This window comes from Mobula hypostoma, chromosome 6 (genome assembly GCF_963921235.1).
Source record: "Mobula hypostoma chromosome 6, sMobHyp1.1, whole genome shotgun sequence".
In the NCBI taxonomy this organism is placed as follows: Eukaryota; Metazoa; Chordata; class Chondrichthyes; order Myliobatiformes; family Myliobatidae; genus Mobula; species Mobula hypostoma.
Window position 1 is genome coordinate 106,977,516 of NC_086102.1, and position 23,111 is coordinate 107,000,626.

Below are 23,111 nucleotides of genomic sequence, written 5' to 3' on the forward strand. Positions count from 1 at the left end.
TGGGGCAGTAGGAAATCCCCAATAGCAGTTATTTTTAATGGGAGGGGTTTTTACAACTTCTGTGGGGATGCGATGGCCAAGAAAGTCAAACGTCAACAGCCCAAACAGGCATTTAGCACGGTTAATAATCAACCCATGCTGGCTTAAATGCTTGAAGAGCGTGCGGAAGTGAGATGTGTGTTTGGATTTGGATGCGCTGGCGACAAGTATGTCATCCAGGTAAACGAAAAGAAAATCCAAGTCTTTCAATACAGAGTCCATCAGCCATTGGAAAGTCTGTGCTGTATTTTTCAGCCCAAACAACATGTGCAGAAGCTCAAAGAGGCCAAATGGGTTTATCACAGCTGTTTTGAGAAAGTCTTCCGAGCACACAGGCACCTGATGGTAGCCCCCAATTAGATTGACATTGGAAAAAAATTAACTTTCTAGCTAAATTTCTTTATATATTCATTCATTTACAGGATGTGGGCGTCACCAGCATTTATTGCCCATTCTTAGTTGCCCTTGAGAATGTGGTGATGAGCTGTCTTCTTGAACTGCTGCAGACCCTGAGGTGTAGGTATACCCACAGTGCTGTTAGGAAGGGAATTCCATGATTTTGACCCAGTGACAATAAAGGAACGGCGATATGTTTCCAAGTCAGGATGGCGAGTAACATGAAGGTGGATTTCCAAGTGGTGGCTTTCCCAGGTGTCTGCTGTTCTCGTCCTTCTAGATGGTGGGTCTAGAAGGAGCTGTAAAGTCCTGAATATGTGGGAGCGGATAACAATGGGAAGCAACTACTGCAGACTTGGGCATTATATGGAGGGGTGATGCCCAGGGCTATTCAACTGGCATGCAATGTTTCCATGTTGGCAAACTCAGCCTTTGTGGATGCCAGCTTTTCTGGATCCAGTCTCAGCACCTGGCCATAGACTGGTGGGCCAGTTGTTGGATGTGGTGCTCAAACCAATGGTTTGTGATTGTAGTGGAAAATGTGGGCTTGGAGAGGTCTGGGAATTCACCCAGCAGTCGAGTAAACTTGCATACACTGGTGCAGACGCTTGCCAGAGTCATGGGGAACTTACTGGGTAACGACCCAAAGTCCTTGGCATCCACAAGCCGCAGTTCTTAAGATCAACTAATAGTCCTTGGGCACACAGGAAATCTGCACTGAGCAGAGGTCTGGCCACTTCAGCCATGATGAAGTCTCCATGTGCAATGCTGCTCACGTAAGCAGAGGAGCACCTGTCATGTCCTGCAGGTCTGTATCTTGCTGCCATTGGCTGCCTCCAGTGAGGTTTTGGCACTCTGCCTTCTCATCACTAGATAACTCTGGCAGCTGGCACCCACGGCATTCACAGACCTCTGATGTCCTGATGTGCTGGCACTTTTGAAGCTGCAAGGCCGTCGGCACTTTCTAGTGTTTGTACGAAAGAGCACATGGTAAAAGCACAGGACTGGTATTGTCTTTTTCACAGCAGCAGCAGACATCTTTACATTGGGGGCCTTACTGACTGGGCTAATTCAGGTAGAGAGAGGAGGAGGAATGACTTATTCAATAGCTCTGGAATCATCCTAGATCATTGGGGTCACCAACATAGGTTTTCACAAATAAAACCATTTTGTTTAATGAAACCTGTAACACATTTTATTGAACTCCAAAACCTAAACGTAAAAGCATGCTGAAACGTCATCACATCCAACCAGCCTCCTAAAGTGAGATCCCAGCTCAATGTCAGTGGTTGTGAATTATGTACGTTTCCACCAATTAAATTACCCTACACAGCAAGGGCAATTAATGTAATGATCTGCTGAACATTGGATGTACAAGGTAACTGAAGCACCCAGAGAATGGGTAAACTCAAAGCAATAACCAATCAGGATTGAACACTGAGTTTCAAAGTTTATTGATCGTTTAAGAAGCAATACATTAAGATAAAAATAGAGCTTTTCATCTTCAGGACAGTGATTATTTGTGTCACTTAGAAACCGGGCTTGTAACTGCAGTTGACTTTTCCACCACAGGGAGGTTACTGATTGACTAGGTATAGGATCTGAGTTGCACCACAGCACCACCCAGTCAGGAGGACCATAGTGATGCAACATTAAATTCTGAACAACCTCATTTCCAGCTCCAACCACGATGCAGCCTCACTAATTCAGGAGAGATTACCTCACCAGTTTTGACTCTAGCTAGAACACTCTTCCAGCCATTCCGAGACAAAACAGCCATCAATGGAAATTCTTTGTTCCACCAAGACAGAAAACCAATGACCCCCCTGGTGCATGGGAGAGTCAGGAAGGCGAATGCTGGCCTTCAATGTTAAATACAGATGACATTATAGGATGGCATGGAGCTCTGGTGAGATCACACCTAGAATGGAGAGGAGCTTTTGTCTCCTTGCCTGAGTAAGAACAGGATTACTGATAGTGTAACTTTGGTTCATTAGATTGATTCCTTGGAGGTAAGACTTGTCCTGTGGAAGGAGATTGAGTCAAATGGACTTATTATCTCTAGAGTACAGAAAAATGATCCTGTTATCTCACTAAAATGTACAAAAATCCCTAAATCAGCAACAAAAATCTACTCAGTGGGTTGAAAGACATCTGAAGGAAGACAAGGATTTTTCAATATTTCAGGTTGGAACAATGCATCAGTCTTGATAGAGGGCTTCAACTCAAAATACAAAAATTCCTCCCCCTACACCACAGATGTTTCCCGATCCACTTTTGTTGTTCTGGGTTCCAGCATCTGCAGTATTTGTCCAAAAATTTTACTGCCTAAAATTATCCTGGGAATGGAAAGCATTTGATGGTATGACGAGCATTTGATGGTTCTGGGCTTATAATAGCTGGAATTTACAAGAATGATTAGGGATCTCATTGCAGCCAATCAAATATTGAAAGGCCTAAACAGAGTAGACGTGGAGAGGATGTTTCCTAGAGTGGGAGAATCTAGGACCAGAGGGCACAGACTCCGAATACAAGGACATCCCTTTAGAAAAGAGATGAGTAAGTATTTCTTTAGCTGGAGGGTAGTGAATTTGTGGAGGCCATTGGGTATATTTAAAGTGGAGGTTGATAGGTTCTTAATTTGTAAGGGTGTTAAAGGATCTCTTCTTCATCTTCGGTTGTCCATCGAAATCCAATGACGACGTCCACTCCTTTAACGGTGAGATCTTTGATGACTATACAGTCCGATCCTGAACCCACAAGCTCTATTGCAGGTGGGACATGTATATGTGGTAGTGGTGGCAACCATGGCTGCATTTCTCCTGGCTCTCTTCTGCTGCCTTCTGGTTGTTCTTTCCATCTCCAGAATACGAACCCCATCCCTACACAGCTGTCGCCTTTAACACCCTTACAAATTAAAAAATTATCAACCTCCATTTTAAATAGAGGTTAAGAGGGATAATAAATCAGCTTTAATGGAATGGTGGAGCAGACTCAATGGGCCAAATGGCCTAATTCTGCTCCTACATCTTATAGTCTAAAAATTTTTTTGTTGAGACTCATGAACAAGGGGAGACAGCTACAAAGTAAAGGGCTGGTCATTTAAAACTGAGGTGTGGAGAAATTCTTAAGACAGCCATCAAATCCTTGGAATGTTGAAAATAAATGTGTAGCAGTTATGAGAGATTAGTTGAGGAGGTTAAATGGAAGCTTTTTCAAAGCAACAAATAATGTGCTGAAGGAACTCAATGGATCAAGCAGCTGTATGGGATGAAAGAAATTATTGACATTCTGGGTTGAACCCCTGCATCAGGACCCTGAAATTTCAGTAATTCCTCCACTCCCCACAGATCATAAACAATGCAGATGTCTAGAGCAACAAACAAAAACCTCTGGAGGAGCTCAGCAAGTTGGGCAGTATATATGGAGAGAAATAAACAATTGACATTTCAGATCAATGCACTGTAGATTGGGGGACTACTTCATCAAGTGACTTTGCTGCAGTTGCCACAAAAAACAGGATCTTCCAATTGTAATTCCATTTGAATTCAAATTCCAACACGTTGATACATGTTTTCAGAAGGCACCTGATAAGATGCCACACGAGGCTGCTAACAAGATAAAATCCTATGGCGTTACAGGAAAGATACTGGCATGGATATAGGAATGGCTGACAGGGAACAGGCAACGAGTGGGAATAAAGAGGGCCTTTTCTGATTGGCTGCCAGTGACCAGCAGTGTTCCTAGGGGTTCAGTATTGGGACCACTACTTTTCACATTGTTTGTCAATGATCTGGACCATGTAATTGATGGCTTTGTGGCAAAGTTTGCAGACAATATGAAGATAGGTGGAGGGGCAGCAGGACTTAGACAAATTGGAAGAATGGGCAAAAAAGTGGCACATGGTATAGTGTTGAGAAATGCATGATAATGCATTTTGGTAAAAGGAACAATAGTAGAGACTATCTAAATGGGAGAAGGTTCAAACATCAGAGGTGCAGAGGGACTTAGAAGTCCTTGTGCAAGACTCCCAGGAGGTTAATTTACTGGTTGAGTCTGTGGTAAAGGCGGCAAATGCAATGTTGGCATTTATTTCAAGGGGAATAGAACATAGAAGCAAAGAGATAATGCTGAGGCTTTACAATACACGAGTCAGGTAACACTTGGAGCATCGACAATGGTTTTGGGCCTCATATCTCAGACAGGATGTGTTGTCATTGGAGAGATTCCAGAGGAGGTTCACGAGGATGATTCTGGGAATGAAGGAGTTAACATATGAGAAGCGTTTGGCAGCTTTAGGCCTGTACTCTTTGGAATTTTGAAGAATGCAGGGGCATTTCATTGAAGCCTACCAAATGCTGAAGGACTAGACAGGGTGGATGTGGAGAGGATGTTTCCTATGGTGGGGTATCCAGAACTGGACAGCATGTCTCAAAACTGAGGGGTGACCTTTTAGAACAGAGGTAGGGAGGAATATTTTTAGTCAGAGTAGCAAATCTGTGGAATGCTCTGTTGCCGCAGACTGTGATGCACACCATGTCCACGGGTATATTTAAGGCAGAAGTTGATCGTTCCCTGATCAGTCGGGGCATCAAAGGATACGGCGAGAAGGCAGGTGTATGGGGCTGAGTGGGATCTGGGATCAGCCATAATGGAATGGTGGAGCAGACTTGATGGGCTGAATGGCCTAATTCTGCTCCCATGTCTTGTAGTATTATAGATACAAGATCTCATTTACTGCCACTATGAGGCCACACTCAGGCTGGAGGAGCAAAATCTCATTCCATCTTGGTGCTCTACAAACTGACAACATGAACATCGATTTCTCCAACTTCTGGTAATTTCAACCTCATCCCCTTCTCTTTGCTGCCCATCACTCCACCTGGTTTCCCTCCTCATTCCTTTTCCTCCATGTTCCAGTTTCTTCTCCAAACAAGTTTCTTCTTTTCCAGCCTTTTACCTCTTCCACCTCTGCCCTGCCAGCTTCTCATTTTATTCCCCCTTCCATTCCAGTCCTGTTGGAGGTTCTCGGCCCAAACTGTTGCCTGTTTATTTCCCCGAATAAATACTGCCTGACCTGCTTTGCTCCTCCACCAGTTTGTATGTGATACAGTAACTATGATTAATCTGCAGGCCTTGCTAAATCAGAGTCGTTGCCTGTCTTTGGAAGGTGGATGGTGGCCATGAGGGCTTATCCCACATTAGTGGGAGTGTCCAGTGTGGAGACATTGACCACTTATGGTTAGGCTTCAGTCCCAGAGACAGGAAAGGAATGACGTCAGTCAACGATCAGCTTGTTGTTCACAGATGGGAAGAAGTCGAAGAATCCCTGGGGGGAAAATACAAGAGGTTAATCGCAACATTCAGGGCTCAAAGGGAAGTTACCATCATTACTGCCATCAGAGGGGAACTACAGGAGCCTGAAAACACACAATCAACATTTTAAGATTTCTGAATGATCCATGAACTTCTCTCATTATTTCCATTTTCACACTATTTATTTATGGGAGGGGGGGCACTGCACAGGACTTTGACCTCACAATCTACCTTGCTATGATCTTGCACCTTATTGCAACACCATCTGGTATGGAGGGCCCAATGCACAGGGTTGTAAACATAGCCAACTCCATTATGAAAACAACCCTCACCAGCATCAAGGACATCTTCAAACCATGATGCCTCAAAATGGCACATATTCTACATTTTACCAACAGGTTTGTTCCATCTGCCAGATTTCTAAACAGTCCATGAACACTATCTCACTATTTTTGTTCTCCTTTTGTACTAAATTTTTAAACTTCGTAATACATTTCTTATTGTAATTTATAGCACTTTTCATGAATTGTATTTACTGGTGTTGCTGCGAAACAACAAATTTCACTACATATGTCAGCAATAATAAACCTGATTCTGAACTTGCCCACGTCAACCAAAATAACTTAAGCTATTCCCTCTTGCATGTATTTGGAGCAACTTAAAAAAAAATAGACAGTATTGAGTGCATTGTGCAAACTACCAGAAAGGAAAGAACAATAGTATCATTGAAGAAACACTTGGATAGGTACATGAAGGGCTGGGGATTAGAGGGAATTGGGCCAAGACACGACTATACACTCAGTAGCCATTTTATTAAGTACGCCCGTACACCTGGCCATTAATGCCAATCAATTGTGGCAGCAACTCAGTGCATAAAAGCATGCAGACCTGGTCAAGAGGTTCAGTTGTTGTTCAGACCAATCATCTGAATGGGGAAGAAATGTGATTGAAGTGACTAACTGTGAAATGATGGTTGCTGCCAGAAAGGGTAGTTTGAGTATCTCAGAAACTGCTGATCTCTCAATTTTTACGGCATCTAGAGTTTGCAGAGAATGGTGCAATAAAGAAAAAAAAAACATCCAGTGAGCAGCAGTTCTGTGGGCAAAAATGCTTTGTTAATGAGAGGGGTCAGAGGAGAATGGCCAGACTGGTTTAAGCTGACAGAAAGGTGACAGTAACTCAAATAACCACACATTACAGCAGAAGAGCATTTATGAACACACAACAGGTCAAACTTTGAAACCGATGGTGGTCACTCTATTACATCGATGAGGTACCTCATAAAATGGTTACTGATGATAGGATATGGCGAATTGGGACTCTGTTGGTGGGTGCTGTGGACAGGTAGGTCTGAAGGGCTTGTATCTGTCTGCGTTGTTCTACGACTCCACCATGTTGCATTCATTGTGCCACTATTCACTTATGAGGGCGTGGAGCAGAGTGCAGACATCCTGAATTATTTATTCCTTATAGGAAGTATTTATTATTATGACTCCACATCTGTGGCCTGCAGCCATTAGCACTCGCCTCAGCACAGAACCATCTCTGTGACTGGACTCGCTCTCAGACTCTGCAGTTCCTGTTCAGTGGTGCTGCTTTACTTTTATATTGTTTGCACAATTTGTTCTTTCTATTCGCACATTAGGTGTTTGATGGTCTTTGTGGGGGGGGGGGGCGTTGTAAGTGGTTCTATTGTGCTTTTGTTTTGTGAGTGCCTGCAAGATGACAAATCTCAGGGTTGTATATGATATACATACTTAACTAATAAGTGTACTTTGAACCTTATTTTATTTAGACATACAACACGCTAACAAGCCCTTAGAGCCAAATAAGCCCAGGCTGCCCAATTACACCCTTGTGACCATTTAACCTACTAACCCGTACGTCTTTGGAATGTGAGGGGAGGCTGGAGCATGTGGAAGAAACCTATGCAATCATGGGGCGAACGTACAAACTCCTTACAGACAGGCAGAAATGAACCCAGGTTGTTGGTGCTGTAATAGTGTTATGCTAACTGCTACACTACCATGCTTTCCTCAAAGAAGATGCCCTGGAGTGCAGCCACCTGCTGCTGGGGCTTCTGCTGTGATGTGCATGGGTGCATCACAGGCCTGCGATTCAGTGATAGACACCAGTGCACTGTGAGGAGTCTATCATTGTGCCAGACCAACACTGCCCCCTCCTGGCATGCTGGAGATGACACTAAATTACAAACAAAGCTACTGACACTGGCTCACAGATTGCCCAAAGGAAATAAATCCGTGCAATTCTTGTCCTTGTATCCCTTCATATCCTTTCCATCTGTACCCATCTGTCCTTCCCATTTCCCTCAGTCTGAAATCCATAAGACTAAGTCACAGGAGCAGAATTAGGCCTATCCTGTCTGCTCCGCCAGTCGATCACTGCTGATTTATTTCCCATCTCAACCCTATTCCCCTGCTTTCTCCCCATAACCTTTGATGCCCTGATTACTTAAGAAATTATCTACCTTTGTTTTAAATATATCCAATGACTTGGCTTCCACAGCCGTCTGTGGCAATGAATTCCACAAATCCACCATCCTCCAGTTAAAGATTTTTTTTCTTCTCTCCCTCTCAACTTGTACTAGTTTTAATAGGGTACAGAACAGTATAGGCCCTTCGGCCCACAATGTTGTGTCAACCCATCCTGAGATCAATCTAACCCTTCCCCCCCATAGTTTTATGTTTATTTTGTTGTGCAAGTCAAGTATAATAAATGTTAAACTAAGTTTATGTTCACTTATGTTTGTTGCATTTGTAACGTACTGTGTTGCTGCAGGAAGCTGATTTTCCTTGGCACTTATAAGAGAGGAATCAAGTTCATCATTGACATGACATGAAATTTGTTATTTTGTGGCAGCAATATAAAAGATTTAAAGATTAGTTTTAAAGGTTAACTTTATTTGTCAAACCATAGTGAAATGTGCCATTTGGCATCATCGACCAACACAGTCCAAGGATGTGCTGGGGGCAGCCCGCAAATGTTGCCACACTTCCTGGCACCAACATGGCAGGCCCACAGCTTACTAACCTTAACCTGCACATCTTTGGAAAGTGGGAGGAAATAAAGCACTTGGAGAAAACCCTTGCAGTCACCTAGGGAACTTACAGACAGCAGCAGGAGTTGAACCCCAATGGAAAAAATTGCTTTAAGTTACAATATAAAAAATAAAAAATGCAAAAGAGGAATAGTAAGGTAGCATTTATGGATTCATGAGCCCTTTAGAAACAGCTTGCTCCCCTCAACAATCAGATTTCTGAAGTATTTGAGTGTGGCTTTACAGGCTCCTATACCTCCTCCCCAATGGTAGGAATAAGAACATAGACACAGCATGTTGTGCTGACCTCTTAGCCATCTCCAAGATCAATCTAACCCTTCCCTCCTACATAGCCCTCTATTTTTCTATCATCCATGTGACAGTCTAATAGTTAAATAACCATCCGTGGCAATGCAGCCACTACTCTTTGTAAAAACCTTTGTATATGTGTATATATCAACCTATCCTCACAAGACATGCTCTCTAGTCCAGGAAGCATCCTGGTAAATCTCTTCTCCGCTTGCCCTAATGCTACATCACCAAAGACTTTAGCAAATTTCTACAGATGTACTGTGAAGAGCATTCCAACTAGTTGTATTTGGTATGGAGGAGTCATTGTACAGGATCACTGTGGAGGGCTGTAAACACAGCCAGCTCCAGGGTGGGCATTAGCAGCATTCATCGTTAAGGATCCCCTCTACACAGAACATACTCTCCTGGACTTCCTGTCAGATCACCAGCAGGTGGTAAGAGTGGGCTCCCTCACCTCTGCCCCTCAGGGCTGTGTACTAAGCCCCCTCCTTTACTCTGTATACCTATGACTGTGTTGCCACCCACAGCTTCAACCTGCTAATTAAATTTGCTGATGATGCTACACTGATTAGCCTAATCTCAAATAATAATGAGGCAGCCTACAGAGAAGAAGTCATCACCCTGACACAGTGGTGTCAAGAAAAGAACCGCTCTCTCAATGTTGCAAAAACAAAGGAGCTGGTTGTGGATTACAGGAGGAATGGAGACAGGCTAACCCCAACTGACATCAATGGATCTGGGGCTGAGAGGGTGAAGATTTAAATTCTTCAGCATAAACATCACCGAGGATCTCACGTGGTCTGTACATACCAGCTGTGTGGTGAAAAAAAGCACAACAGCGCCCCTTTCACCTCAGACGGCTGAAGAAGTCCCCAGATCCCAAGAACTTTCTATAGGGGCACAATTGAGAGCATCCTGACTGGCTGCATCACTGCACCTCCCTCTCTGCAGAGTCGCGCGAATGAGTGGAGCGGACAGCCCAGCGCATCTGTAGATGTGAACTTCCCACTACTTAGGGTATTTACAAGGACAGGTGTGTAAAAAGGGCCCGAAGGATCACTGGGGACCCGAGTCACCCCAACTATAAACTATTCCAGCTGCTACCATCCAGAAAACAGTACCACAGCATAAAAGCCAGGACCAACAGGGTCCAGGACAGCTTCTTCCACCAGGCCATCAGACTGATTAATTCATACTGACATAACTGTACTTTTGATACATTGATTGTCTTGTTGTACATAATATTTATTATAAATTATACATTGCACATTTAGACAGGTGTAACGTAAAGATTTTTACTTCTCATGTATATGAAGGAAATAAGTAATAAAGTCAATTCAATTCTTCTCATTACTACCATCAGGGAGGAGATATAGGACACGCACACACACACGTTCTAGGAACAGCTTCTTCCCCCTCTACCATCAGATTTCTGAATGGACAATGAACTACCTCACTATTTTTAATACTCATTTCATATTATAAAATTTATAGTATATTTTATGTATTGCGTCGTACTGCTGCTGCAAAACACCACATTTCACAACACATTTGTGATAATAAACCTGATTCATTCACACTACAACAATACAGGTGTTAGATGCCGATAGAAACAACCACCGATGGATGATACTTTGAAGTTAGTAGAGGTATTGTTCTCTAGTTGGTATGTGGGGCTTGCATCCTTCAGTAACATCCTCATCTTCCCTCGATATGCCAAATGGCTTCATTAGGCTGCTGTGCAAAGGGGAGCTATCCTTTTCACAGAACTTTCTTGCTTGGACTGACTGCACACTACCTGCAAACTATCCTTGCCTGGACATTACCTTAACCCGTACCTTGCTGCAACTTCTACATGCCCAGGTCAATACACCTGCATTTGAAACTTGATAATTGGAGGCATTGTTACCAATGGTGAATTATTTACAATCAAGGTCCCAAAGCTTTGGTTTCTACTCCCTGAAGCCTGCTGAGTTTCTTCACAGACATTGTCCTAAGACAAAGGAGCAAGTGAGGCCATCTGACCCATTGAGTCTGCTCTACCATTCCACCATTTGCCCTGTAATCTTTGACACCCTCACTAACGAAGAACCTAACAATCTCTGCTTCAAAAATGGTTTAGGCTCCACAGCGATCTGTGGCACAGACTTAGACTCTCTGACTAAAGAAATTCTTCTTCATCTGTTCTAAAGGGACATCCTTGTACTCTGAGGATGTGTCCTCTGGTCCTAAACTCTCCTACTATAGGAAACATCCTTTCCATCTAGGCCTTTCAATATTCGATAGGTTTCAACTGAATTTCTCCTCATTCTTCTAAACTTCAGCAAGTACAGACCCAGAGCCATCAAACACTCCTCATACATTAACCCTATCATTCTCAGGATGATTCTCAAGAACACCCTCTGGACCCTCTCCAATGCCAGCACACCTTTTCTTAGATAATGGGACAAACACCACTCAAATATTCCAAGTGCAGTCTGACCACTGCCCTACAGAACCTCAAAGCCATGAAGCAATCAAATGAGTACTTTACAAATAAGTTCCTGTGTGAGCTGGGCCCATTAACGATCAGTGAACACAGGATGGAGCAGTCTGTCAGAACTCACAGGAGCCAATAGAAGCGTGGGTCACTCACCTTGAACAGCTTAATGGTCTGGAGAATGCTGGAGCTGCAACACATCTCCCGGATGGAGTGCATGGACAGCTGGGGGCTGCCCAGGTCCACCACTCTCAGTCCCAGGCCCGAGGCCAGAATTGGGCCGATCGTAGACCCGCAGGGGCTGTCGTTTCTCACCATGACATCCTGAAAACAATTGGAAGCTGGTCAGGAGGAACACATTAAGGACATAGGACAGAACACTACAGGCCCTTGGGACCATGATGCTGTGCCAATCTTTTAGCCTGGTCTAAGATCAATCTAACATTTTCCACCCTTCGCTCTCAATTTTTCTTTCATCCATGTTTCTTAAATGTCTCTAATATAGAAACATAGAAAATAGGTGCAGGAGTAGGCCATTCGGCCCTTCGAGCCTGCACCACCATTTATTATGATCATGGCTGATCATCCAACTCAGAACCCTGCCCCAGCCTTCCCTCCATACCCCCTGACCCCCGTAGCCACAAGGGCCATATCTAACTCCCTCTTAAATATAGCCAATGAACTGGCCTCAACAGTTTCCTGTGGCAGAGAATTCCACAGATTCACCACTCTCTGTGTGAAGAAGTTTTTCCTAATCTCGGTCCTAAAAGGCTTCCCCTCTATCCTCAAACTGTGACCCCTCATTCTGGACTTCCCCAACATCGGGAACAATCTTCCTGCATCTAGCCTGTCCAATCCCTTTAGGATCTTATATGTTTCAATCAGATCCCCCCTCAATCTTCTAAATTCCAACGAGTACAAGCCCAGTTCATCCAGTCTTGCTTCATATGAAAGTCCTGCCATCCCAGGAATCAATCTGGTGATATCTGCCTCTCCCACCAACCACGGCAGAGTATTCCATGCACCCCTTACTCTTGTGTAAAAACCTCTGACAGTCCCCCCCCCGCCCCAATACTTTCCTCCCAATCACCTTAGCATTAAGCCCTCTTGTACTGGTCATTTCCATTCTGGGAAAAGTCTCTGGCTGTCTACTCAGTCTCATCTTGTACATCTCTATCAAGTCCCCTCTCATCTTCCTTTGCTCCAAAGAGAAAAACCCTAGCTCACTCAATCTTCCCTCACAAGACACACTCTCCAGTCCAGGCAATATCCTGGTAAATCTCCACTGCACCCTCCAGGAGCTGGGGGAGCTCAGTGAGTCAGGCAACATCTCCAGAGGGAGATGTGAGCAGCCAACGATTAGGTCGAGCATTGAGATTGTAGTAGAGGTAGAAAGTTTAGATTATAAAGATTAGCTTTATTTGTCACATGCACATTGAAACATCAAAACATACAGTGGAATGAATCAATGTCAAACACAGCTGGAGGATTCTGCTGGGGCAGACGGCGAGTGTCACCATGCTTCCAGTGCCAACACAGCATACCTACAACTCCCTTACTAATCTGTACTTTGGAATGTGGGCGGAAACTGGAGCACCCAGAGGAATCCCATGTGGTTCAAGGGGAGAATGTACACACTCCTTAAAGACTCCTTTATTCTTACTAGATTCTGCCCCTCACTTGGGGCAATTTGCAGCAGCTAATTAACCTACTAACCCACACGTCTTCGAAGTGTGGAAGGAAACTGAAGCACCACGAGGTTAAGGGAAAGCCGTGCAAACTCCATAGATGGCACTGGAGGTTGGGATTGAACCTGGGTTACTGGAGTTGAGAGACTCCCACAGCACAGAAATTGTCCTCTTGCTCAACAGGTCTACACTGAGAATCATGTTTCTGTTTTGTATGAATCCGATACCAATTCCATTTTATTCATCCTTTACTCTCATCAACTCTCCCCCAATTGATCCAGATTTTTCTCTGGCCAATTAACCCACCAACCAGCACATTTGGGATGTGGAAGGAAATCCATGTGGTCACAAACCCCACACAGACAGCTCTGGAGGTCAGGATCGAACCCTGGTCCTTGCAGAGGAGGAAGTGGCTCTTTGGCGTATCCTCATGGTTGGTGGATTTGGGTGTACTATTATGGGGTGTATTTTTCTGGTAAAGAAATACACAGAGATTCTGCTGATGCTGGAAATCCAGAGCAATGCACACAAAATGCTGGAGGGGAATAAACAATCAACATTCGTTATCAGGACTACTTTCCCACACACACTTATATAATCATCTTCTGTGTATACATGTTGAATGAATTTTCCTACAATTACAGTACAGTTGCTTCGGTATTTTTCTAGAGACGTTAGTTTTCAGTAGCAGATGTCACATGGCTTGAATCTGACTACTTTGCTGGTTACTTGTTATTACTTGACCATCTCTAGTCTGAGTACGAGATAGCCATAGCTACTTTTTAGTCTAGTCTGTTCTTTGTTTTCTGCTGTCTCTTGTTCTTCCTTGCTCTTGTAACATTTAATAAAACAGCCATAAGCAGCAAGTTTTGTGCCTCATTCTTGATTTCTGAAAGACTTTTGGATTGCAAAAGCATGAGGGATCTAACACAGTACTGAGGTGAATTTGTACAAATTCCCACTGGATGAACCCATTTTCCTATATATGGGGTGGTGGTGGAGGGGGAGAGAATAAGACAAAAGAAGGCTATTCAGCCCATCGAGTCTGCTCTGCCATTCCATCATGTTTAATTTATTATCCTTCTCAATTCCATTCTCCTGCCTTCTTCCCCATAACCTTCGACTCCATTAAATAATCAAAAACCTATTAACCACCGTTTTAAATATACCCAATGACTGACCTCCATAGCCAACTGTGGCAATGAATTCCACAGGTTCACCACCCTCTGGCTAAAGATTGTCCTAATCTCTATTCTAAAGGGATATCACTGTATTCTGAGGCTGTGCTCTATAGTCCTAGACTCCTCCACTATAGAAAGCATCCTCTCCACATCCACTGCATCTAAGCCTTGCAATATTTGATATGTTTCAAAGAAATACTCATTCATTTTCCTAAACACCAGTGGGTACAGGCCCAAAGCCATCAAACATTCCGATATCCTGACAGAAGGTGCAAATTTACCTGTAGTGGGACTGCCACTTGATTGGCGATCTCTCGAATGATTGCCATCGTTACTGCAGTGGACGCATAGCGCTGGTTACTGTTAAACTTAATTACCGGGCCCTGCACAGGAACAGCGAAAGGCTTTGTTAGCAGATCACACAGGAAGAGAACCAAAATCAAAGTAAATTCGTCATCAGTGGCCACTTTATTAGATACACCTGCCCGTTAATGCAAATACCAAATATCAAACCTACTGATCTCTTGGGATTTTCATGCACAAGAGTCTCTAGAGTTAACAGAGAATGGAGTGAAAAACTCCTTGTTAATCAGAAGTCAGAGGAGAATAGCCAGAATGGTTCAAGCTGACAAGAACACGGCAGTAACTCGAATAATCATGCGTTGCAACGGTGCTGTGCAGAAGAACATCTCTGAATGCACAACATGTCAAATTTTGAAGTGGATGACCACAAACATACACTTAGTAACCAGTTTATTAGGTACAGGAGGTACTTAATAAATACATAATGCAATAATTTTAAATATGAAATGCTCACATTTTTTGTAAATTATCATTTTGCAGTCCAGCATACTCCAATCCCACTGCAAATTAAGACTCACTAATATTTCACGTTAAAAAAAAATTCAAAAAGAATTGGTGAGAAGAATAATCACACATATTCCCCCTCCCCCCACAACTCCCTGCTGCTTTTTATTGACTTAGGGATTCGTTTGGAAACCTCTGTGGAATTTAACTGTAATACAGGAATTTCACCTTGTGCAGAGCTGGTCTGAGATTCTCCTCATGTTTGTCTCTGGAAAGATTGAAAACAGAGCAAGTTACTCTCAATTCTGTGGCTTATTGCTTCTTGTCTGAAGTTCACACTCCCTGCTGTACAGTGAGAATGCAGAGGATGCACATTTATGGTCTCCACACTAATAGGAAGGATGAGACTGCACTGGAGAGGGTGCAAAGGAAATTCAACAGGAAGTCACTTGAGGTGGAGTATTTTAGTTACAAGGAGAAGCTGGATCCCTTCCGAACTTCACTTCTTTGAGGCAGAACGTTCTGCCCTCAGCAAGGGCCTTACCTTTGTCCCTGCACCCGCACATCAGTGAGTTCTGCACCCACTGCACTGACACCTGTGTCCGCGCCTACTTCTTTGGCAAGGTTTACCTACCCCACACCGACGACTCCTCCTTCCATCTTCAAACTCCCTTCTTTTCCTGAACTTATGCAAACTCTAGCAACAAGATATCAACCATCTTGACTTCAGCACTACTCCTTCCTATTTAAACCTTACCCCCTCTAAATGCACTACCTTCCACTCTGCACCAATCCCAACCGCACCATCAAACCCACAGAAGGGAACAAACAGATATGTTTCAGGCCAAGGCTGGAAAGGAAGGGAGAAGAAGCCGGAATAATCTGGGCAATGGCCACATGCATTCCTGTGTAGGAGGTGTGCAAAGTTAGAACACTTACTGGTAGTTGGGGTGCACAGCATGGGCCATGTCAGAGCTGATCATGAAGGACTTGGGAATGGCTTCCTCGTATGCCGTCAGATTGCTGGCGCTGCTGGATAGCCGGCGAAGAACCAACTCCGTAAGGGAGGACTCTGCACCCTGAGAACTGCCACTACCCACCTGGACCCAGCAGGGAGAAGGGGGAAGAGCAAGGTTAGCACTCAGATTCGAGACACATTCTCACTTTCACTTAAATTCCTCTTCGGGATGGCATAGCAATCCTCACTGATTTGATTCGATGCAAAGGACATATTTCACTGCATGATTGAATGCACATGTTAAAAATACAGCTAATCTTTAACTTTGGTGCAATGAAATATCTACCAAAACATGAACCAAACAAAAATCCAACTAACGTTGGTGAGACACAATTTGGAGTGTTGCGTGCAGTTTTGGTCACCAACCTGCAGGAAAGATGTAAATAAGATTTAAAAAGAGTACAGAGAAAATTTCCAGGGACTGGAGGGCCCGAGTTACAGGGAAAAATTGAACTTTATTCCCTGAGCGTAGGAGATTGAGAGGAGATTTGATAGAGGTTTACAGAATTATGAGGGGTGTAGGATAGGGTATATACAAGCAGCCTTTTTTCCCCCACCGAGTTTGGTTGAGACTACAATGAGAGGTCAGGGGTTAAGGTAGATGGTGAAATGTTTAATGGGAATCTAAGGGGAAACCTCTTCACTCAGATGGTGTTGAGAATGTGGAAAGAGCTATCAGCAGAAGTAGTGAATGTGATTTCAATTTCAATGTTTAAGAAAAGTTAAAATACATGGATTAGAGAGGTAGGAGGGCTATGGTATGAGTGAAGGTCAATGGGAAGAGGCAGTTTATTTGGCATGGGCTAGTAGATGAAGTGTTTCTGTGCTGTAGTTTTCTATGACTCTATAGGAAAATAGGAAGAGTTCAGCCTGCTCTACTATTCAATTAGCTCATGGCTGATCTGGCTGTCGACTCAGCTCTGCCTACTATTTTTTTTATTTTTGATATACAGCGTGGAATAGGACTCTCTGTCCCTTCAAGCCACACCACCCAGCAATGACCCCCCACCCCCAATTTAACCCAGAACAATTTACAATGATCAATTATCCTAACTGGTACACCTTTGGACTGTGGAAGGAAACCAGAGCACCCAGAGGAAACCCACACAATCACGGGGAGGACATACAAACTCCTTACAGGCAGCAGTGGGAAATCTAACTGTGCCTTATATATATATATATAAAATGAGATAGCCTCTACTGCTTCTCTGGGCAGAGAATTCCACAGACTTGCTATTCTCTGGGAAAAACAGTTCCTCCTCATCTGTTCACAAGACCATTTGTTCCTCGATCCTTCCTGCGTCTGCACCTACCTCTTCATTGTCGAACAGTGTAATCATTCGGATATTGGTGTCTTCTGACAGCGTCCCATCATCCTTAGATGAGTCTATCAGGCCCTGTGGAGAAAAGAGAATGAAGTTTTTTTTTGTAGAGGTGTCTGGGACATGCAACACGAGATCAGGTGAGAGGAAGGTGGTGGGGGAAAGAGGGGATTCAGTGAGCGGTAGAAGAGGTAACAGCTGAAGAAGGAATCTTATAGGAGAGGAGATTCAATGAGACAAGACCCCTTTCACCTAGTCTCACCTACCACCTGAGAGCTTGTACCCCTCCTCCTCCTCCTCCTCCTCCTATACCCCTATCTTATCTGGCTTCTGGCGCTTCCTTTCCAATCCTGAAGGGTCTTGGCCCAAAATGCTGATTTTTTTCCCCCTCCACAGTTGCTGGCTGACCTCAGTTCCTCTAGCATTTTGTATGTATTGCTCAAAGATAGAGGTAGAAGCTGTAACTTCATGCAGGCAAGTGTAAGAAGTTCCATTTTGCAACCATCACTTAGAAATGGTAACATCAAATAGATTACAGGAATCCAAGGATGTTGCTGGGACTTGAGGATCTGAGCTGTAGGGAGGGTTGAATAAGTTAGGTCTTTATTCTCTGAAGCACAAGAGAATGAGGGGAGATTTGAGAGGTACAGAGGGTATAGATAGTGGAAAAATCTTGCTTGCATTTATCCCTGAGGTTGTGTGAGACTAGAGCTAGATGCCAGAAGCTTTTGGTGAAAAACAAAATGTTTAAGAGGAATATTGGAGGGAGCTTCTTCACTCAGAGGGTACTGTGAAAGTGTGGAATAAGGTGCCGGAAGTGGTGAAGGCGGGTTTGATTGCAACGTTTAAGAGAAGTTTGGGTAAGTACAGGGATGGGAGGGGTATGGAGGGCTATGGTCTGGGTCAGATCAATGGGACTAGGTAGAATAACAATTCGGTAAGGACTAGATGGGCTGAAGGGTCTGTTTCTGTGCTGTAGTGCTCTATGGCTTTTGAGTCTAACTGGTAATATGCAAGGGATCGATGTTTCAGGTCCACAATCGATCCTGATGCGATGTCTCAACCTGAAATGTCCCCTACAGATGCTCAACTAGCTTGTTGCTCCTGATTCCAGCAGGCAGCAGTTTCATGACCCCAGCCTCCTCCTACAAGCAAGTGAATTCCAACACAAGAAATTCTACAGATACTGGTCATCTTCAGCAACATACACACAATGCTGGAGGAACTCAAGCAGGTCAGGCAACATCTGTGGATAAACAGTTGTCCGTTTGGGCTCTGACCTTTCTCCAACTCGGTAATTTCTCCCCACTCCCCTTTCTTTTTTTCCATTCCCCATTCTGCCTCCCCTTTTACCCTCTCTTCTCCTCATCTGCCCAACACACCTCTCTGGTACCATTCCTTTTTCCCTTCCTCCCACAGTCTTGTCTCCTAATAGATTCCTTCTTCAGCTTTTCCCCTCTTCCACCCTTCACCACCCAGCTTCTCACTTCATCCCCCTCTCACCTACCTTTCCCACCTCACCTGGTCTCACCTATCACCTGTCAGTTTGTCGTCCTCCTTCTCCCCCGATCTGGCTTTTCTTTTCAAGGCTGGGGTCCTGTTGGGAGTCTGTGATCTACAGCTGCACCTTAAACTACAGTTCTACACGGCCAGTGCATTCTTGTTCTCACCACGTGGCCTGGTATTTTGATATCTCCAGGTGCAGCCTGGAAGACGTTTGCCTTTGGGGTGCAGGCCCATGGACAACCCAGTTCCTCACCGATGTCAGCAACTGAGCGTCGTGGGAGATTGAAACATCAAGCGGTGTGCACATCTGTCAGAAGGCCCCTGTACTTGAGCAATTTCTCTCTCTCTATGGTGAGTGAGTTGGGGAGAGGGGCTTGGAGAAGTGATGCGGAAGACTAACATTGAAGCAGCAAGCTGCTGGTCTCCCCTCTCGTTGCAGGAGCAATATCTCTCGCTCACCAGTGACAGAGAGCCTGTCTGACACGTCAAAATGTTAGAATGGACGGTAGTTTTGAAGGACTCGAGATCACTGGCTCTTTGGGGGGTTTGCTATTGCTAGCATGGTGGGTGGTGGTGTTGATGCTTTGCTGGAGCAAGTGCGGTAGGGGGAAGGTTGATGGGTTTTTTTGCTGCTGTTTGTACGTGGGGGAGGGAAGGCTTTTGGCTTCTAATGTTTTTTGTCATTCATTCTTTTGGGTTTTTTCCTGTTTCGTGGTTGCCTGCAAAGAGTTTGGATTTCAGTTTGTCTGCTGAATACATTCCCTGATATCAAATTCAACCATTTGAACCATTTGCCCTCTTCCTTTCCAGTCCCATTAACAGGTCGCAGCCTGAAACGTTGACTGTTTATTCCTTTCCGTAGATGCTGCCGGACCTGCCTGGCTCCTTTGACTTTTTGTGTGTGTTGCTGCCGAATTCCAACACCTCTGTCATTACCTGAAGGGCACAGTAGCAGCTGTGGAGATTATCCAGTCGTGGAGCAAATATAAATTCCTTCAAAGCGCCACCCAGGGCCTATAAAGAAGAATAGGGATCTTCACAAGAGAGCAATGCTCAAACTAAAACCAACCCCTTGAAACACAAAGAAAATGTAAAGTGATCTGAAACATCCCAAGTCAGAGCAATACAGCACAGACACAGGCCCTTTGGCCCAAACGTCCCTGCTTACCCAGCTAGTCCCAGTTTCTAGAGGCCAATATCCCTCTATGCCCCATCCCTCTACACTTCAACATCACCACTGAGCACATTTTCATGGAGCTCTGCCACAAGAAAGCAGCGTCCATCAAAGACCCCACTGAGCAGACCTTGCTCTCTCCGTGCTACTTCCATCGAGCAGGAGATGCAGGAGCCTTGGGTCCCACGCCACCAGGTTCAGGAACAGTAATTACCCTGCAGCCGTCAGGCTCCTGAACCAGCGTGGATAACCGCACTCATCACAATGAATTTATCTATGAACCCCAAGAATTTTGCCAGGACTTGAGGACCCCAGTTATAGTGAAAGGTTGAATAGGTTCGGAATTTGTACCCAGGAGAATGAGGTGAGATTGTATACAGGTATACAAAATTATGAAGGAGCATAGATAGTGTAAATATAAGCAGACATTTTCCACTGAGGTTGGGTTAGACAAGAACTAGAGGTCATTGGTTAAGGGCAAAAGGTGAAATGTCAAGGGAAAACCTGACAGTGAACTTCTTCACTCAGAAGGTTGTGAGAGAGTGGAGTGAGCTGCCAGCGGAAGTGGTGGATGCAGGTTTGATTTCAACATTTTAGAGAATTTTGGATAGGAACATGGATGGGAGGGGAATGGTCCAGGTGCAGATCGATGGGACTATGCAGATCGGCACAGATTAGATGGGCCAAAGGGCCTGTTCTAGGACTCTGCCCTGCGGAGTCATATTCAATGACTCATTATGACTCATGATCAGGATTTTTTTTATTTGCAGTTAGTCTTCTTTTGCACATTGGTTTGTTAAGTCAGTCTTTGCATGCTTGTATATCATTTTTCATAAAATTCTATTGTATTTTTTCTTGTAAATGCCACAAGCAAATTAATATCAAGGTAGTTTATGATAATATATGCATACTTTGATAATAAATTTACTTTGAACTGTTGTACCTGCCTCAGCCACCAGCAGTTTGTTCCAAATACTCGTCAATCTCTGCATAAAACAGTTGCTCTTAGGTCCTTTTAAAATCTTTTCCCTCTCAGCCTAAATCTATGTCACCTAATTTTGGACTCCCCTACTTTGGGGAAAAGATCATCATCTACCTTATCAATATACCTCTCATAATTTTGAACATTTCTTTCAGGTTCCCTCCACCCCCCCCCCCCCATTCCCCAACTGTCTAAGGAATAAAGACCTAGCCCAGCCAACCTCTCTCTGTAGATCAGAACCTCCAGTTCTGGCAATATCCTGGTAAATATTTTCTGTAGTCAATCTTTGGCACTACATCCAATTCTCTTGTAGATATTGTGGCCGTGTCCCATTCTGGAGAATGAATGGCACAAGACAGGTTCCCAGCCTATTCATTCCAGCACCCCCAACAGTCAGCTGTGCACAGCCTGTCAGACGGAGACTCACCGCGGGCTGTGTATCGGCCAGGCACAGCTCGAAGTCAAGGATATTTTCTGCGTTCACTCCCAGCTCTGTGCAGATCAGATTCAGCAGGACAGGATGGTGCTTGTCACACTGCAGATAAACATCACCAGCCCAGTCAGAACAATATGGGTGTGGTCAACATATCATTTATTGCAGATATTATTATGGCAGGAGTATGGCTAGTGCAATCACCTGACAATGCCAATTACTGCTGCCCGCAAGTTCTCCCCGTAACCGCATGGGTTTCTTCCGGGTGCTCCAGTTTCCACCCACATTCCAAAGGGTACAGATTACTAAGTTGTGAGCATGGCAGTGTGGCAACAATTGCCCCTGTACCTACATCCACAGACTGTATTGGTCACAGACACAAGCAACACATTTCACTGTGTTTCAATGTACATGTGATAAATAAAGCTAATCTTTAAATCTTTAAGGTGTCAATATTGCCAGTGATCGTTGTGAAGGAAGATGTTTAGAGGCTCTTAGATAGGCACCTGAATGTGCAGAGAATGGATGGATAGACAAATTGAATTAACTTTAAAGATAAAGATTAAAGAATAGCTTTATTTGTCATATGTAGAGTGCAACATCAAAATGTGCAGTGAAAAACTGCTCATGTCAATGACCAGAGTACAAGGATGTGGTGGGGACAGCCTACAAGCGTCAATATGCTTCCAACACCAATGTAACATGCCCATAACTTACCAACCTAACCTGTACGTCTTTGCAATGTGAGGGAACCAGAGCACCTTGAGGAAATCCACATCATCACAGAAAGAACATACAACCTCCTTAAAGACTGCAGTGGAATTGAACCCGAGTCACTGACACTGTCAAGCATTATGCTGTTATGCTACCAGGTCACCCGTTAGCCCAGTTCGGTTTTTAATAGTTCAGCATCTGTACTGTACTGGAACCCTGTAGAGTATAGAACATTACAGCACAGTCCAGGCCCTTTGACACACGATGTTGTGCTGACCTTTTAACCCTATTCCATGATCAATCTAACCCTTCCATCTCACACGACTCTCCACTTTTCTATCATCCACATGTCCATCTAAGAGCCACGTTCAGTTCTGGGTTCTTTGATACTCATTTAAAATTCAATGAAATTTTTTAATATTTTGAGATTGATAAATGATGCAAATAGTTATATGCAAACTCTGACACCCTGCAGAGGGCAGCAGATGTGGAGTATTGTGCTCATTTCGGGTCACCTCATTATATAGGAAGAACGTGGAGGTTTCAGAGAGCGTGCTGAGGAGATTTACCAGGATGCTGCCAGGACTGGAGAGCATGTCTTCTGACGAAAAGTTGAGCAAGCTAGGGCTTTTCTCTTTGGAGCAAAGGAAGATGAGAGGGGACTTGATAAAGGTGTACGAGATGGT

General features: G+C 44.1%; 1 protein-coding gene across 4 annotated transcripts in view; it reads right to left on the reverse strand.

Annotated features, from left to right (window-relative positions):
• Positions 1–1,862: 1,862 nt before the first annotated feature.
• dnpep (aspartyl aminopeptidase) overlaps positions 1,863–23,111 on the reverse strand; it is a 54,763-nt gene continuing 33,514 nt past the window's right edge. For 3 of the 4 annotated variants that reach the window (XM_063051384.1, XM_063051383.1, XM_063051386.1), the window contains 8 exons: positions 21,706–21,813; positions 20,059–20,136; positions 17,608–17,691; positions 16,216–16,376; positions 15,505–15,544; positions 14,751–14,852; positions 11,757–11,924; positions 1,863–5,764 (listed from right to left, as the gene is read on the reverse strand). In XM_063051384.1, the coding sequence (XP_062907454.1) occupies positions 5,714–5,764; positions 11,757–11,924; positions 14,751–14,852; positions 15,505–15,544; positions 16,216–16,376; positions 17,608–17,691; positions 20,059–20,136; positions 21,706–21,813 (792 nt within the window). In that variant the 3' untranslated portion in view covers positions 1,863–5,713. The remainder of the gene's footprint in view (positions 5,765–11,756; positions 11,925–14,750; positions 14,853–15,504; positions 15,545–16,215; positions 16,377–17,607; positions 17,692–20,058; positions 20,137–21,705; positions 21,814–23,111) is intronic. The other variant, XM_063051385.1, reaches the window with a different exon arrangement.